Raw genomic sequence first — 14043 nt, 5'->3', positions numbered from 1 at the left:
AATAAATCTAAGTGTTAAACAAATTTTATAACACTTTTTAAGATTAATTCTGTACACTGATTTTGGTGTCCAATTTACAGTTAATGGAATGCATATTTGGGTTATGGTGTCGACATGAGAAAAATACTTTAAATGATTTACTTGCCAACATGTAGAAGTTATGTTTAGTACATTCTGACCCTTTGATAGTTATATTTTTTTGCATTTTCCTCTCATGGCTTTCTGTGAACAAGCTTCGAGATATTTGTCTTTGTGAGTCAAGAGTAATCCAATACTGCATACCTGCAAAGGAAGTTGAGATCAATATTAGGAACCACTTTGCCTCTACACATTCTTTTTTCTCAAAATATCTTAGACGCATTTTGAATAGTGAATTTAGAAAAGTTACATTCCATTTTTTAATTAATAAATGCATTCAAGCATAGCAGTTTTATAATTTAAATATTCCATAGCTTAGCGCTTATCTACTTACTGGATTCAAATATATCTTCTTTTGACTTTAGTCTGGTCTTAAAACAAATTGTGGCATTTATACATATTGTTTTTCTTTTATTTATCTGACAATTTTGTTGTTGGATATTGATACTTTTAGGTGTGAATTGCATGGAAACATTTACTTCAGCCACATCACGAGACCTTAAAAAAACACAAAGAAAGTCCTTGGAAATAACAGCAGCAACTTTTTTAAACTTAAAAATCAACTCACAAAGTGTGCAAATTTCAATCTTCAACATTCAAATACAGGTATAGAATTGCAGAATCATGGAATTGTTTAAGTTGGAAAAGACTTTTAAGATCATCGAGTTCAACTGTCAAAACACCTCTAGCTAAAAGGAAAAAAACCCCTTAACATTCTTTGGAAAATAACAGAATTGCAAAATCCACAACTGAAATGGGATTCCTGTGGCACATGGTGGTGGTACCATGCTGCAGTGCAGTTGCAGGCACAGCACTGGCCATGTTGTGTCAGTTAAGGGGCCATGTATTATTTCATGTCTTCTGTCCTGGCTGTGTGATGCTGTGAAAGCAATTGGTAGTCGCAATGCACTTCTCTGGCCATTTTCATTTATGCAGACTATTACACACCTGTGAACTACCATTACAGAGAGAACTCATCATACAGAAACAAAAAAGTGAGGCACACAAAGAGGAGGGAAAGAAATATCCTCAGCAGCCAAAACCTATAAAGCTGTAGAGCACTTTTAAAAGCTCAACTTTTAAAATCAATCAGGAGGGAAAACCCCTGAAGAACTGGGAACAAGAGCAATGTAAGTCTAGAGAAATGGGTCTAGAGAAGTAAGTAACTATATATTCTATACATAATACCAGTGAAAAAGAAATTACAGAGGGAACAGTCACAGGGTTTCTCCACATTGCTGTACTTGTTTCAGAACAGATACCAGGTGAAATATTTCCAAAAGCATTTAAGCAGTTCTATAGAGCCAGTCCCATTTTATGAGACTGAAGGCCCAGGTTCATCGTCAAGAGTATCCACAGATGAACATAATATTATACATAAGCTGGAGGGCAGTGTGCCATCTCTTAGGTTCTGAGTAGATAAACAGGCTGAGATTCACCCCTAATTTGCTTCACTTTAACTCTCCTTCACCCCTTCAATGCATTCCTGTCTCATCTTTTGCTCTGATTCAGTTCCCTTTTGGCCATGAGATGCATTATGTCAGTGTACTAAACCAGCAAAAAATTTAGCTGGCAAAATAACTTTCTTCAGATTTGTAATCTAAATAATGCAGTGAAAGGGCATGACACTTTGTTCACATATGGAGCTTTTAGAAAGAAACTACCAGGTGAAGGTGAGGAGCTGGGAGCTTGAGGATGGTAGCAAGCCTTGACAAACTTGATCACCTAGCAGGTCAGTCAGGTGAAACAGCCGGACAGGGAAGGCAAGGATTAGCAGTGGGTTAGCAAGTTCCATACCAGGGACAGAAATAGTTTTAGTTGTGCTTTAGAAATGAGGGGTTTCATATCATATTGTTTATTTCTCTTATCTCTCAAAAATTGTATTGCTCACTATGACATCTGAATCATACTCTTATATAAAGAAAATGAATTCACTGTTAACCAGAAAACGTAGTTAAATTTTTCAGATTTTCTGTGGGAAGTCAAACAGGAGTTTTCACATTAGGAAATAAAATCAGTTTTCTAAGTGACCCCTTTACATTTGAACCTGTTCTTGATACTGTTAATAAGATAATATTCAATATACTGTGAAAAAAAGAACAATTAGGGGTTGTTCCTGTTTTACATAGTGCCACAATTAGAATCAGTTTCTATTTTGAAGATAGTCTAGGAGGATAAGTTCTTCATACTAGGCTAACAAGGTTTCTATAACATTCCTATATTTAGAGCTGTATACATTGTTTTATGCTCGTTCCTCCAGAGAGACATGAAAAGATGAAGATTCACAGTCAGTGTCAAAGCATGAGACGAAACCAGTATCCTGACGAAACCAGTCACACATGCAAGTTACATTGGTACCACAAGCAAAAGTTTATGTCCTGACAGTTGCTGTGAGTCTCCGTACCAGAAGAGGGCAGCCCCACCAAGGCCTCCAACGGTAACATCAATCAGCCCGTCATCGTTTAAATCCATTTCTCCATGCACAGACTGGCCAAAAAATTTCACTTTTTCCCCATCTCCACCTGATGCAATACGCTGTGAAATGCGTAAAAAGGTTAATGCAGTGCACATTGGAGGGTTTTATAAGAGCAGTCAAGATGCATTTGATGGCAGTGAGATGGGGTTTAGACTCTTTTAAGTATATTAAATTTTCATTACGATACTCCTAAAACAGTGACCATGGTGATGAAAACACTATAAATTTTCAGATTGCAAAACATCTGCTTTTTTGGCTGTACAGATCATGTTAGAATGTTTCCAATAAAAACAAGCAAATATATTTTCTAACAACATTAAGAGCCACATTCAATTAAGTCAGTATGAGTTCAAAAGTATAGAGCAATTTTAAAAAAGCAGCTGTTACAACTGGTCAAGTCACAGTTTGATACTACGTTGGGAAGACAGGGTTATATACATTATATACATTAGAGAGGCTGGCAATCTCCAAAGTTTTATTTCATACCTGTGAATATTTTTTACTGATTGCTTTGCCACGGCCATGATAAATATAAACAGCTCCCCGATGGTCATCCTCTAAGGGAGAACCTATTACAATGTCATTATATCCGTCAAGATTGAGATCCTTCACTGCAGCAATTGCAGTCCCGAAGCGGGCACCACAAGGCTCATTCTTAAGAACCTTGCAGGTGTCCTGTTTTAACGGTGAACAGCATGTCTGCTTTATAGGCTCGAGACTCATCTGATATTCAAAATTTGTCTGTGAAAGAACAGATTTGCAGTTTGTGAATTTCCATTATTGTTTTAGTAATGCAGACTTTTAAGAGCTCCTGTCCAGAAGACAAACAGATGAATTAAACAAAACAATTACATTCTATTCCTAGTGATTGATTGCACTGTAGAAATTGCGATTCTATAATTCAAATGCTCTTTATGAGCAGCGTGTGGGAAAGACATTCTTGCTTCCCCTCTTTCTGTATCTAGATGCTTCTGCATACTTTTTTGAAGTTAGAGTTTCACAGGAAAGCATAGTATCATAACAACTTTTGCATGTTATTGTAAGTAAACCACTTCATTCTTGAGATAGTGTAAAGAGTTTTTCTAAAGGCATTCTCTTAATCTGAGAAGTTAGCCAAGTTTCTGATGAAACACAGATGGCAATACTGTTATTCCAGAATAAAAGATAGCATTTCTTCTACTTAGACTGAATTTTGCCCTCAGTACACACATTTACCATGATGTGATCCAGAGTGCATCCTAGACCAAAAACACACAGGCACTATGGTATTTAACCAGTCTTTCCAAGAGGTTGGTCCCATGGGTTCCATGTTAGAGATTAGCAGTGGCAAGCAGTTACTGTATTTCCTTTCTTTGGAGAAAATAAAAGGAAGCACAGGAAAGACAAATTTCAAACCCCAAATTGCTGGAGGACATGGAATTTTTGTTTTCTCACCAACTCTATTCGCCAGCAATCTGTTGTTAGTGACATAAATGTAGAAACTGGAAGAATTACTTGTCAAATACATCCAGTATCTCCAGGTCCCTTTCTTGAAATAGTATTTTAGGAGACCATCATTGCTAAGACATATTTTGATAATTGTTATAACAATACACAATGGTGCTGGACTAAAAGAAGAAAAAAAAAGAAGAAAAAGTATGCATAGGCATTGGAAGGAGAAACTTATCAAATTAGGAAGCTGAGGTGTAGCTGCTATAATCCTCAATCTAGTTGGACATGTTTAAAATGTTGAATGTATGGTGTTTAGCTCTAGGTTGCTAAGCAAGTCGCAAGGAGACTGGAGATCACGCTTTTAGGATGGATGAGCCTTAACTGTTTCCTAATCTAGGAAAGCAAAAAGAAAATGTGATAGAAAATTAATCCTATAAATTTGCATGTATGCCATATTGCAGCTTGTAGGATATATGCTTATCTACATAATACAGTCTGTTAAAGAGTTTGAGAATAAAGTTTTAAAATTAGTTGCATTATAAACTTAATTGTCAAAATTGTGTTTCTCTATTTTCAACAGGTCATCTTCCCCAGTTCAAATTATCATCTTTCTTTAAAATAAGGATATGAAGACAGTAAAGAGCATGCTCTATTCCTGATCAATAAACATCGTTCTTACCTTGTTCAGACTGTAAACATATACCTTCCCTTGCTCCTCTTTCTCAGTTCCCATATACATAGGAGCTCCAACAAGAAGAATGTCTGTGAATGAGTCCCTATCGATGTCGACTGTGGTAATAACACCCCCAAAGTATGACCCAATCTGTAGGAAAACATATACATCAGAGACAGCAAAGTCATGCAACATTGCTTTTTCAGAGACCTATTATGGCTTGTTTACAACAATGCCAAATGTTAAACATTAGGCAGAAATGCTCTTTGCTACCTAGGAGATTTTCTTGGTTGGTTTGCCTTTGAAGCTTGTGTTCAGTTTTAGTGTTTGCTGTCTGATAATCAAGAAATCCAGGAATTGTTGAGGAAGAAGAGAACCGCCCACCAAGCACACCTTGCACTGCCATCCTGTCACGCTAGAAAAACAGCCTTTCGTCTTGCTTGCAGCAAGCTCCAACAGAAACTCCGTGACATCCAGAACAAATGGTGGACCGATCTAGCTGCAAAAACTCAACTATGTGCAGATACAGGGGATCACAAAGGATTCTATGAGGCCCTGAAAACAGCATACGGGCCTACGTACCAAGTCCAAAGCCCACTACTCAGTGCAGATGGTCAAACGCTTCTGACAGATCAAACCTCCATTCTGAATAGATGGTCTGAACACTTTCAGACTCTTTTCAGTACCAACCGTGCAGTACAAGACTCAGCAATTCAGTCCATCACACAACAACCAGTGAAATACGAATTGGATACTGCCCCCACTCTAGGAGAAACCCTCAAGGCCATACAGCAGGTGAAAATCGGCAAGGCAGCTGGGGTTGATGGAATTCCACCTGAAGTCTGGAAACATGGGGGCCTTGCACTCCATGCTAAATTTCATGAGCTTGTGGTGCGCTGTTGGGAACTAGGCGAACTACCTTCAGACCTTCGTGATGCAGTCATCATCACCTTGTATAAGAAGAAAGGTACTAAATCAGACTGTTCAAATTACCGTGGTATTACTCTGCTCTCCATTGCTGGCAAAATCTTGGCAAGAATACTCCTGAACAGACTAATACCCGCTATAGCAGAAGAAATTCTACCTGAAAGTCAGTGTGGCTTCAGAGCCAACAGGAGCACCACAGACATGATATTTGTTCTCAGACAACTGCAAGAGAAGTGTAGGGAACAGAACAAAGGTCTCTATGTAACCTTTGTCGACCTCACCAAGGCTTTCGATACTGTGAGCAGAAAAGGTCTTTGGCAGATTTTGGAACGTTTAGGTTGTCCCCCCAAGTTCCTTAAAATGATCATCTCACTTCATGAGGATCAGCACGGCCAAGTCAGATATGGCAACACACTTTCTGAGCCCTTTCTAATAAAGAATGGTGTGAAACAAGGCTGCGTTCTCGCTCCTACCCTATTCACAGTCTTTTTCAGTATGATGCTTCAAAGGGCCTCGGCAGACCTCGATGATCAGGACGGTATCTACATTCGATATCGTACTGATGGAAGCCTATTCAACCTAAGGCGACTGAAGGCCCATACTAAGACCCTAAACCATCTTGTCCGGGAGCTGCTCTATGCTGATGACGCCGCCCTTGTTGCCCACACAGAAGCAGCTCTGCAGCGTTTAACATCCTGCTTTGCAGAGGCTGCTGAGCTCTTTGGGCTGGAAGTCAGCTTAAAGAAGACAGAAGTTCTCCATCAGCCTGCACCTCAGGAAGTCCCCCACCGTCCCCACATCACCATCGGCCAGTCAGAACTCAATTCAGTCCAACAGTTTAATTACCTAGGCAGCCTCATCTCCTCAGATGGTAAGATTGATGGGGAGATAGACAATAGGTTAGCGAAGGCATACAGTGCTTTTGGAAAACTCCATAAACGAGTTTGGCGTAATAAACACTTGAAGAAAAGCACCAAGATCAGTGTTTACAGAGCCATAGTGCTGTCTACTCTTTTATATGGTTCCGAATCATGGGTCATCTACCGCCACCACCTGCGTCTCCTAGAACGCTTCCATCAACGCTGCCTCCGTACAATCCTTAACATCCATTGGTCAGACTATGTGACCAATACATCTGTTCTCGAACAGGCAGCAATCACAAGTATTGAGGCCATGCTACTGAGAACGCAACTGCGTTGGGCAGGGCACATCTCTAGGATGAAGGACCACCGCCTCCCTAAGATCCTGCTCTATGGTGAACTTGCCACTGGCTGCCGCAAGAGAGGAGCTCCAAAGAAAAGATACAAGGACTCCCTGAAGCAACAACTCAGCCTCGGGCATATTGATCACCATAACTGGTCCACTCTGGCCTCTAATCGGGAGGCCTGGAGACAGACCATTTATAACGCTGCTGATGCTTTTGAGAAGGCACGCAGGATCACTCTTGAGGAGAAAAGACAACGCAGAAAGAATCGAACCTTGCAGAATATACCATCTAAGGAGTCTTTCTGCTGTGTCTTTTGCAACCGGACTTGCCTTTCTCGTATTGGCCTTTTTAGCCACCAACGCGCTTGCATGAAAAATGGGTAGAGCCCTTCCCAAATCTTCGTTCGCGAAGCCTAGCCATGAATGGTCCATTCAACTTGCAACTCTTTTGAGTTTGAAACTTGCTTTGGGGAGTAGGGTGTCTTAAGACAGCATTTGAATAAAAGTGTCTTAGGGAAGCTAATTTTCTCTTCAAAAAAGAAGCAAAAAGGCTGCAATGGAAGCTCTGAGACAACTCAGTGCAAACAGCATTCAAAATTGTCAAGTTGCCAGTAAATGCAGAGGTAAAAAGTCTACACAAAGAGCTGGATAAGTTCATAGACTTGGTACAAGCTGTAGGATTTATCTGATTACATTCACTTCACAGCTAAGCTAGACACCCTGCATTTCCTTTACACTTAACATAGTCTCTTCTAGTGCAAGATACATCTCATCTCACAGAGATGCTTCAAGTAGTCCAGATCCATCAAACCTTAAAAATCACAGATTCACAGAAAGGGTCAGGTTGGAAGGAATGACAGTGGGTCATCTAGTCCAACCTTCCTGCTCAAGCAGGGCCACCCCAGAGTACAGTTCTTGAATATCTCCACTGAGGGAGACTCCACACCCTCTCTGGGCAAACTGTTGCAGTGTGTGGTCACCTGCACAGTAAAGAAGTTCTTCCTCATGTTCAGATGGAACTTTCTGTGCATCATTTTCTGCCCATTGCCTCTTGTCCTATTGCTCAGCACCAGTGAGAAGACTTGGCTCAATCCTCTTGGCTTCCACCCTTCAGATACTTACACAAATTGATGAGGTCCCCTTTCAGTCATCTCTTCTTGAGGCTGAACAGGTCCAGTTTCCTAGTACCTATTTTAGTTCATTAACATCTTTATCAATGATTTAGATGAGGGGATTGAGTCCATCATCAGCAAATTTGCAGATGACACCAAGTTGGGAGGGAGTGTCGACCTGCCGGAAGGCAGGAGGGCTCTGCAGAGGGATCTGGATAGACTGGAGAGATGGGCAAACTCCAATGAAATGAAGTTCAACAAGGCCAAGTGCCGGGTCCTGCACTTTGGCCACAACAACCCCCTGCAGCGCTACAGGCTGGGCACAGAGTGGCTGGAGAGCAGCCAGGCAGAAAGGGACTTGGGGGTGCTGATCGACAGGAGGCTGAACATGAGCCAGCAGTGTGCTCAGGTAGCCAAGAAGGCCAATGGCATCCTGGCCTGCATCAGGAACAGTGTGGCCAGCAGGAGCAGGGAAGTGATCCTTCCCCTGTACTCTGCATTGGTGAGGCCACACCTTGAGTATTGTGTTCAGCTCTGGGCCCCTCAGTTCAGGAAGGACATTGAGGTGCTGGAGCGGGTCCAGAAAAGAGCAACGAGGCTGGTGAAGAGACTTGAGCACAAGTCCTATGAGGAGAGGCTGAGGGAGCTGGGGTTGTTTAGTCTGGAGAAGAGAAGGCTTAGAGGCGACCTCATCACTCTCTTCAACTACCTGAAGGGAGGTTATAGCCAGGCGGGGGTTGGTCTCTTCTCCCAGGCAACCAACAATAGGACAAGGGGACATGGGCTCAAGCTCTGCCAGGGGAGGTTTAGGTTGGATGTTAGGAAGAAATTCTTTACAGAGAGGGTTATCAGGCATTGGAACGGCCTACCCAGAGAGGTGGTGGATTCACCATCCCTGGAGGTTTTTAAAAAGAGATTAGACGTGGCCCTTAGTGCCATGATATAGTAATTGGAGTTGGATCAGGGGTTGGACTTGATGATCTTGGAGGTCTCTTCCAACCCTACCTATTCTATGATTCTATGATTCTATGATTCTATGATTGATTGATTAGCTGAGTTGCAGACATCAGCTATAGGTGAAAATTGGGTAATTTGAATGCTTCTGAGAGAAGCTAGTACTTCAGCCTGGGGACACCTGAGTAGGCAGGTCTTTCAATCCTCATAAGCATAATATTTTCATAATAGTACCATATTTAATTATCCAATTACATGTTGTTTCTTCTTCCTGCAGAAACAGCTCTCAGTGAGCTCCTACTCAATATAACAATCAACTGTTCAATATTTCATTCTATTCCAGCTGATGCTCTTGCACAGAACCCTGCTTGTCACAACTTGTTTCCTGCCAGTGACATGCCCTTCTACTCATCAGACAGAGAAAATTGCATGTACAGAGATGGTAACAAGCACTTTGACACTGGTGTGAGTTTAACCCTCAAAGAGAAAACTACCAAGAATCTGAGTCCTGTAGAGTCCACTTTCCATTGCAAATTATACCAGAGGATCTGCCTAACTTTTTCTTCTGATCTTGCTTACAAATCCCAGTTTCATGAGCTCTTCTAATGAGGACTTCCCATTTGAAATGCTTATTTTTATTTCTCCTGCCTTATTCCTCTTGTATGTTAATCACAAATGCATACTTACTTGTTCTCCATTTAATCTCTGAATTACTTGCACCTCTTTTCCTTCCATCTTATAAATGATAACTTGGCCAGTGTGATTGTATCGTGGCTGTCCTGCTATGTACAGTACACCTCCAGGTGTCAGTGCTGAATTCACAGTATATCCTAGGAAGCAGAAAGAAGTCAAGATGCTGTACACACAGAATGCATCAGAAATACATGCTGTGATTCAGAGCATTTTTAAGACTTATTCTACAACTAGATGTTTAGCCCTACTTATGCTAGAGAAAAATAGCAGAGTTAATTAAAAGGGCTCGATGTGTATTTGCTTACAGTCTCAGAATCATAAGCACCACTGTGTTACCAAACCTGTTCACAGGCTGGTGAGCCATGTTCACTTGGCCATTCTCACACAGTGTAACTACATGATGGTAGTGATGAAATGAATAGCTGTTTGAAAAGCTACTTTCAAAGAACTGTTGTCACCAGCTCACTGTCAAACTAATAGAGTGTTCCAAAAGTGATTCTGGTGGCATTTTGAACCTAGCTCTGTTTAATATTAACAACAATTTAACAACTTTGGTGAAGGAAGACTTAAAAAATGTGCAGATAAAACTGTGGAAGAGTTGCAAGTGTTATGGAGGATAGGATCTAAATTAAAAATGACTTTACCAAATTTGAGTTATAAAAAGGCATTCTGCAAAGAAGACAGTGTACCTTGGGAAAAAACCATTAAATTATTCTCCTGTTGATTCTTCATCAATGAAAGTGTGGCTTAAATGAGGTAACAGAGCAAACAGAACAATGAGGTGTAGAAAGTAAGACCAAGAAGAGAGAGCAAGGCCACTGAAGCTTTTTGGTAGAAAAGGATGAGAGGATAATAGTAGCTTGCCAATATGCAAAACATTATTATAAAAAAAGATGTTGGTCTTTTGGTCTTGTCCACTGAGTGACAGAAAACAGCTTCATTTTAAGTAAATATTTAGACTGAGTATTGTATAAGACTTTTTAACTATCAAGGCATAGAAAAACTTGAAAAGAATACTAGAGGAATCTGTGAAATCTTCTCTGAACAGATTAAACGTCTCTTTTGGGAAAGTCTAGATACACTTAAGTCTATGTTTGGATTAGTTTTGTGATTGTAGAAGTAGAGATTTATTTTTTCAAAAGGACAAGAAAATCATACAGGAGACTCATTCCCAGGCTCCTAGAATATATGATAATATTCTATAAGATACTCTTTCTGAATGAACTTTGAGACAGGTCTTGTAGCATTTGTTGAAAAGTGTTGTAAGATGAGCTATTTCTCTTACCTAGATAGGCTGCAAGTGGTTCATTTCTCTCTGAAGTCCTGTCACGAAAGGTGTCATTAGTTGGCATTGAAATACCACTGTCCTTCACCATTAGCACTGTGCCATTCCAGTCATATGCTCCAACTGCTCCAAGCATGATCCAATCCTTAAGCAGAGAAAAACAAAAAGCCTGTTGTCTGTGTGAATCATCTTTAGATATTCATGGTTCAGGATGCTCACATTTGAGTAATGCTTCCTGTATACTTATGTATTTAGCCTTGCTTTTCCTATTATAGTATGGCCCCTATCATAGAATCATAGAAAGGCTTGCGTTGGAAATGACCTAAAGATCATCTAGTTCCAAACCCCCTTGCCATGGGCAGGGATGCCACCCACTAGATCAGGTTGTTCAGGGCCCCATTCAACCTGGCCTTGAACACTTCCAGGGACAGGGCTTCCACAGATTCTCTGGGCAGCCTGTTCCAGTGCCTTACGTCCCTCTATTTAAAGAATTTCTTCCTAACATCTAATTTAAACCTCTCCTCTTTTAGTTTAAAACCATTCCCCCTTGTCCTATCACTATCTGCCTGTGTAAAAAGTCACTCTCCCTCTTTTTTATAAGCCCCCTTTAGGTACTAGAAGGCTGCTCTAAGTTCTCTCTGGAGCCTTCTCTTCTCCAAGCTAAATAACCCCATCTCTCTCAGCCTGAATTCATAGCAGAAATGCTCCAGCCATCTAGTCATCTTTACAGCCCTGCTCTGGAACCATCTTTCAATTGAAAACGCTGTCCTTTGTCCTGGTAAAAAGTCTTTCTCCATCTTTCTTAATATATTTTAGGCTATTCCTCTTATAGAAAGTGCTATGGGACCATTAGATTTAGAGTTCATGTGAAGTATATACTTACTCTTTTCAGCTTTCATTGTTCATAACTGTTCTTTACATATTTACAACAAACATAACTGGATTATAGGACACTCCAAAACTTCCAACAGCAAACAGGACTATACGAGGAATTCTGAAACACTTACTTCAAATTCACAGAATCATCAGCAAATATCTACTTTATAAAATAACTTTTATTTTCGAACAGTTTGTTTACCTGAGAGTAATGAGCACTAAAACCAGCTTGAGACATTTCCATTTCAAATGAGGAGGCCTGTTGGTCTGTTGTGGCTATTAAACAGAAAAAATTGAGTTTCAAAAATAAATTAGTTTCAGTCTGAAAAAGCAATTGAAGAGTGTAATGAAAATGCTCACATGATAGTAAAGGATAGCATAAACTAACTAAACTATTGGTTGAATATAGTGTGCCACAGATTTTTATAATAAACACAGAAATAAAGAGCTATGTTAAATGCTACTATTAAGTTTGAGAGTTTCCATTTAAGGAACTTGTCCAACAAAGTTTCTGGAATAAAACTGACCAAATTTGAACTCAGGCTGATGGTAAGTATGTTTGGAATGTTTGATTAATATGGTTAAGCCATTTTCCACTTGAGCTAAGTGAACAATAAAACACCAGCCATGTAACCCTGGCCTTGTATTCAAGCAACTAAAAATTTGTAGGCAGCTGGAGGAACTTTAAATGAAAAACATTTGATGTTTGTATGAACTTCTGCAAAAACAACATAGGAAAATCTCTGCTGTCCAAGATTCATAAGCCTTAGTGAAGGGCTTGGGAATGATAATCCTGCTCAGAAAATTACATGAAGATGTTACTGATTCTCATAAGTGATTTTATAAAAAAAGGTATCAGGTGATTTTGTACTAGCTTAAGTATCTTGTCAGGTAGTCATATGCTAGTTATTAAACTCTGATGCGCTGCTTTGCTTCCAGGTAAACTTGAAATATCACCAGGGAAGAAAAAGTTCTGCCTTTTCCTCTACTTAAAAGGAAGATATGTAGTCCTTACCAGTCAAAGACTTCTGCCACTTTAAGTGACCAAGTAAGGGAACTATATTCTGCCTATTGATTCTTCCTTGAAGGGAGCTATGAAATCTGCTCTGATGTTGTCCAGGAACAGTTCACAGTTTGCTACCAGCTGAGTGCTGAAGCGAACCCTCAATTGTGTAATGAAACTAAGCCATAGCAAGCCATGGTTGCATGAATTTCAGGCATCTGGATTATAAAATAATACTGAACTTTTGATACTCAGCAACTAAACCACAGAGGTTGCTCCCTGGGACATGATGTCTTTGCTAATTGTGGGGATTTACAGCCAGTCATAGGAAGGAGACATGAACTCAAACACAAAGTACTTGACACAAACACAGATCATCATGTTTCACAAGATGTAGCTGCTTTGCTAAGTCTGAAAAAGTAATTTTTAGGCATAAAACTCTTAAGCTGCACATCTGCTTATAAAAAGTATTTTCATTAAGTAAAGGATGCTCCCTAATGAGCTGAGAAAGACAGGACTCGAGTAGCCTGAGACAGAGGACAATGCTGGTACTGTTGGTGTGTGCCGCTCTGAATGGTGCTTAGATAATGGCCCACAGTCTAACTTTCCATTCAGTTTCAAACTGCCAAGCATCTTACAAAGGATATTTTGTGAAAAAACATTTGTGCCTGCCTATGGGTTGGATAAAACATGAAATTGCCATGAGACACAGAGGCATATGAGAAAGATTATGTGTAAAAATCCACTGGCTGTCAAGGATGGGTTTTTGTTGGATTTGATTTTTCAACTCTCTCTCAATTTTCCTTTGAATTTTTTTAAAGACAAAAACCAAAAAGAAAAGAAGAAATCCAAGAAAAAAATCAAATGTACTACTGTACTAACAAGAGGCAATTTAGATTGAGAATTTAAACAGATGCAGGTACTGATTTTTCAACAATCAAGCCATCTGTGATGCATGAAAGCTACAATGTATGGAGTCAATCTTCTCCAATTACACACATTCAATACACTGGATTCTCACAAGAAAGCTGCATGGGACAGAATTAATATGCTTTTCTCCACCACCAGAAAAATACATGCCTGGACACACTTGTGAATTTAGAATAGCAGCTGAAAGGCTTTGGGATAAGACAAGAAATTACGCCTGAAGGATCAGCAGAAATTGATTTATTCAGCATCATCTAGCTCCAGCCCACTGGAGCAGCTCAACCTTGCTATGTTTTGACAAAAAGCTAAAATCCCACTTTGAGTTTCTATTCTGATTCTCTT

General features: G+C 40.0%; 1 protein-coding gene across 2 annotated transcripts in view; it reads right to left on the bottom strand.

The window, feature by feature from the left end:
* Nucleotides 1-14043, bottom strand: part of ITGA1 (integrin subunit alpha 1) — a 75675-nt gene that overhangs the window by 17614 nt on the left and 44018 nt on the right. For both annotated transcript variants that reach the window (XR_003538522.1, XM_027709320.1), the window contains exons 10-17: nt 11974-12047; nt 10896-11040; nt 9605-9747; nt 4725-4868; nt 3101-3355; nt 2543-2673; nt 473-636; nt 146-282 (exon numbers count right to left, since the gene is read on the bottom strand). Coding sequence is in view for 1 of the 2 variants with exons in the window: in XM_027709320.1 (XP_027565121.1) it covers nt 146-282; nt 473-636; nt 2543-2673; nt 3101-3355; nt 4725-4868; nt 9605-9747; nt 10896-11040; nt 11974-12047 (1193 nt within the window). In the remaining variant the exon portion in view is untranslated. The remainder of the gene's footprint in view (nt 1-145; nt 283-472; nt 637-2542; nt 2674-3100; nt 3356-4724; nt 4869-9604; nt 9748-10895; nt 11041-11973; nt 12048-14043) is intronic.

The sequence above is a fragment of the Neopelma chrysocephalum genome, unplaced genomic scaffold (genome assembly GCF_003984885.1).
Source record: "Neopelma chrysocephalum unplaced genomic scaffold, ASM398488v2 Primary Assembly neopelma1_96770, whole genome shotgun sequence".
Taxonomy (NCBI): domain Eukaryota; kingdom Metazoa; phylum Chordata; class Aves; order Passeriformes; family Pipridae; genus Neopelma; species Neopelma chrysocephalum.
Note: the sequence above shows the minus strand (reverse complement) of the source record. Positions and strands in the feature narration are given on the sequence as shown.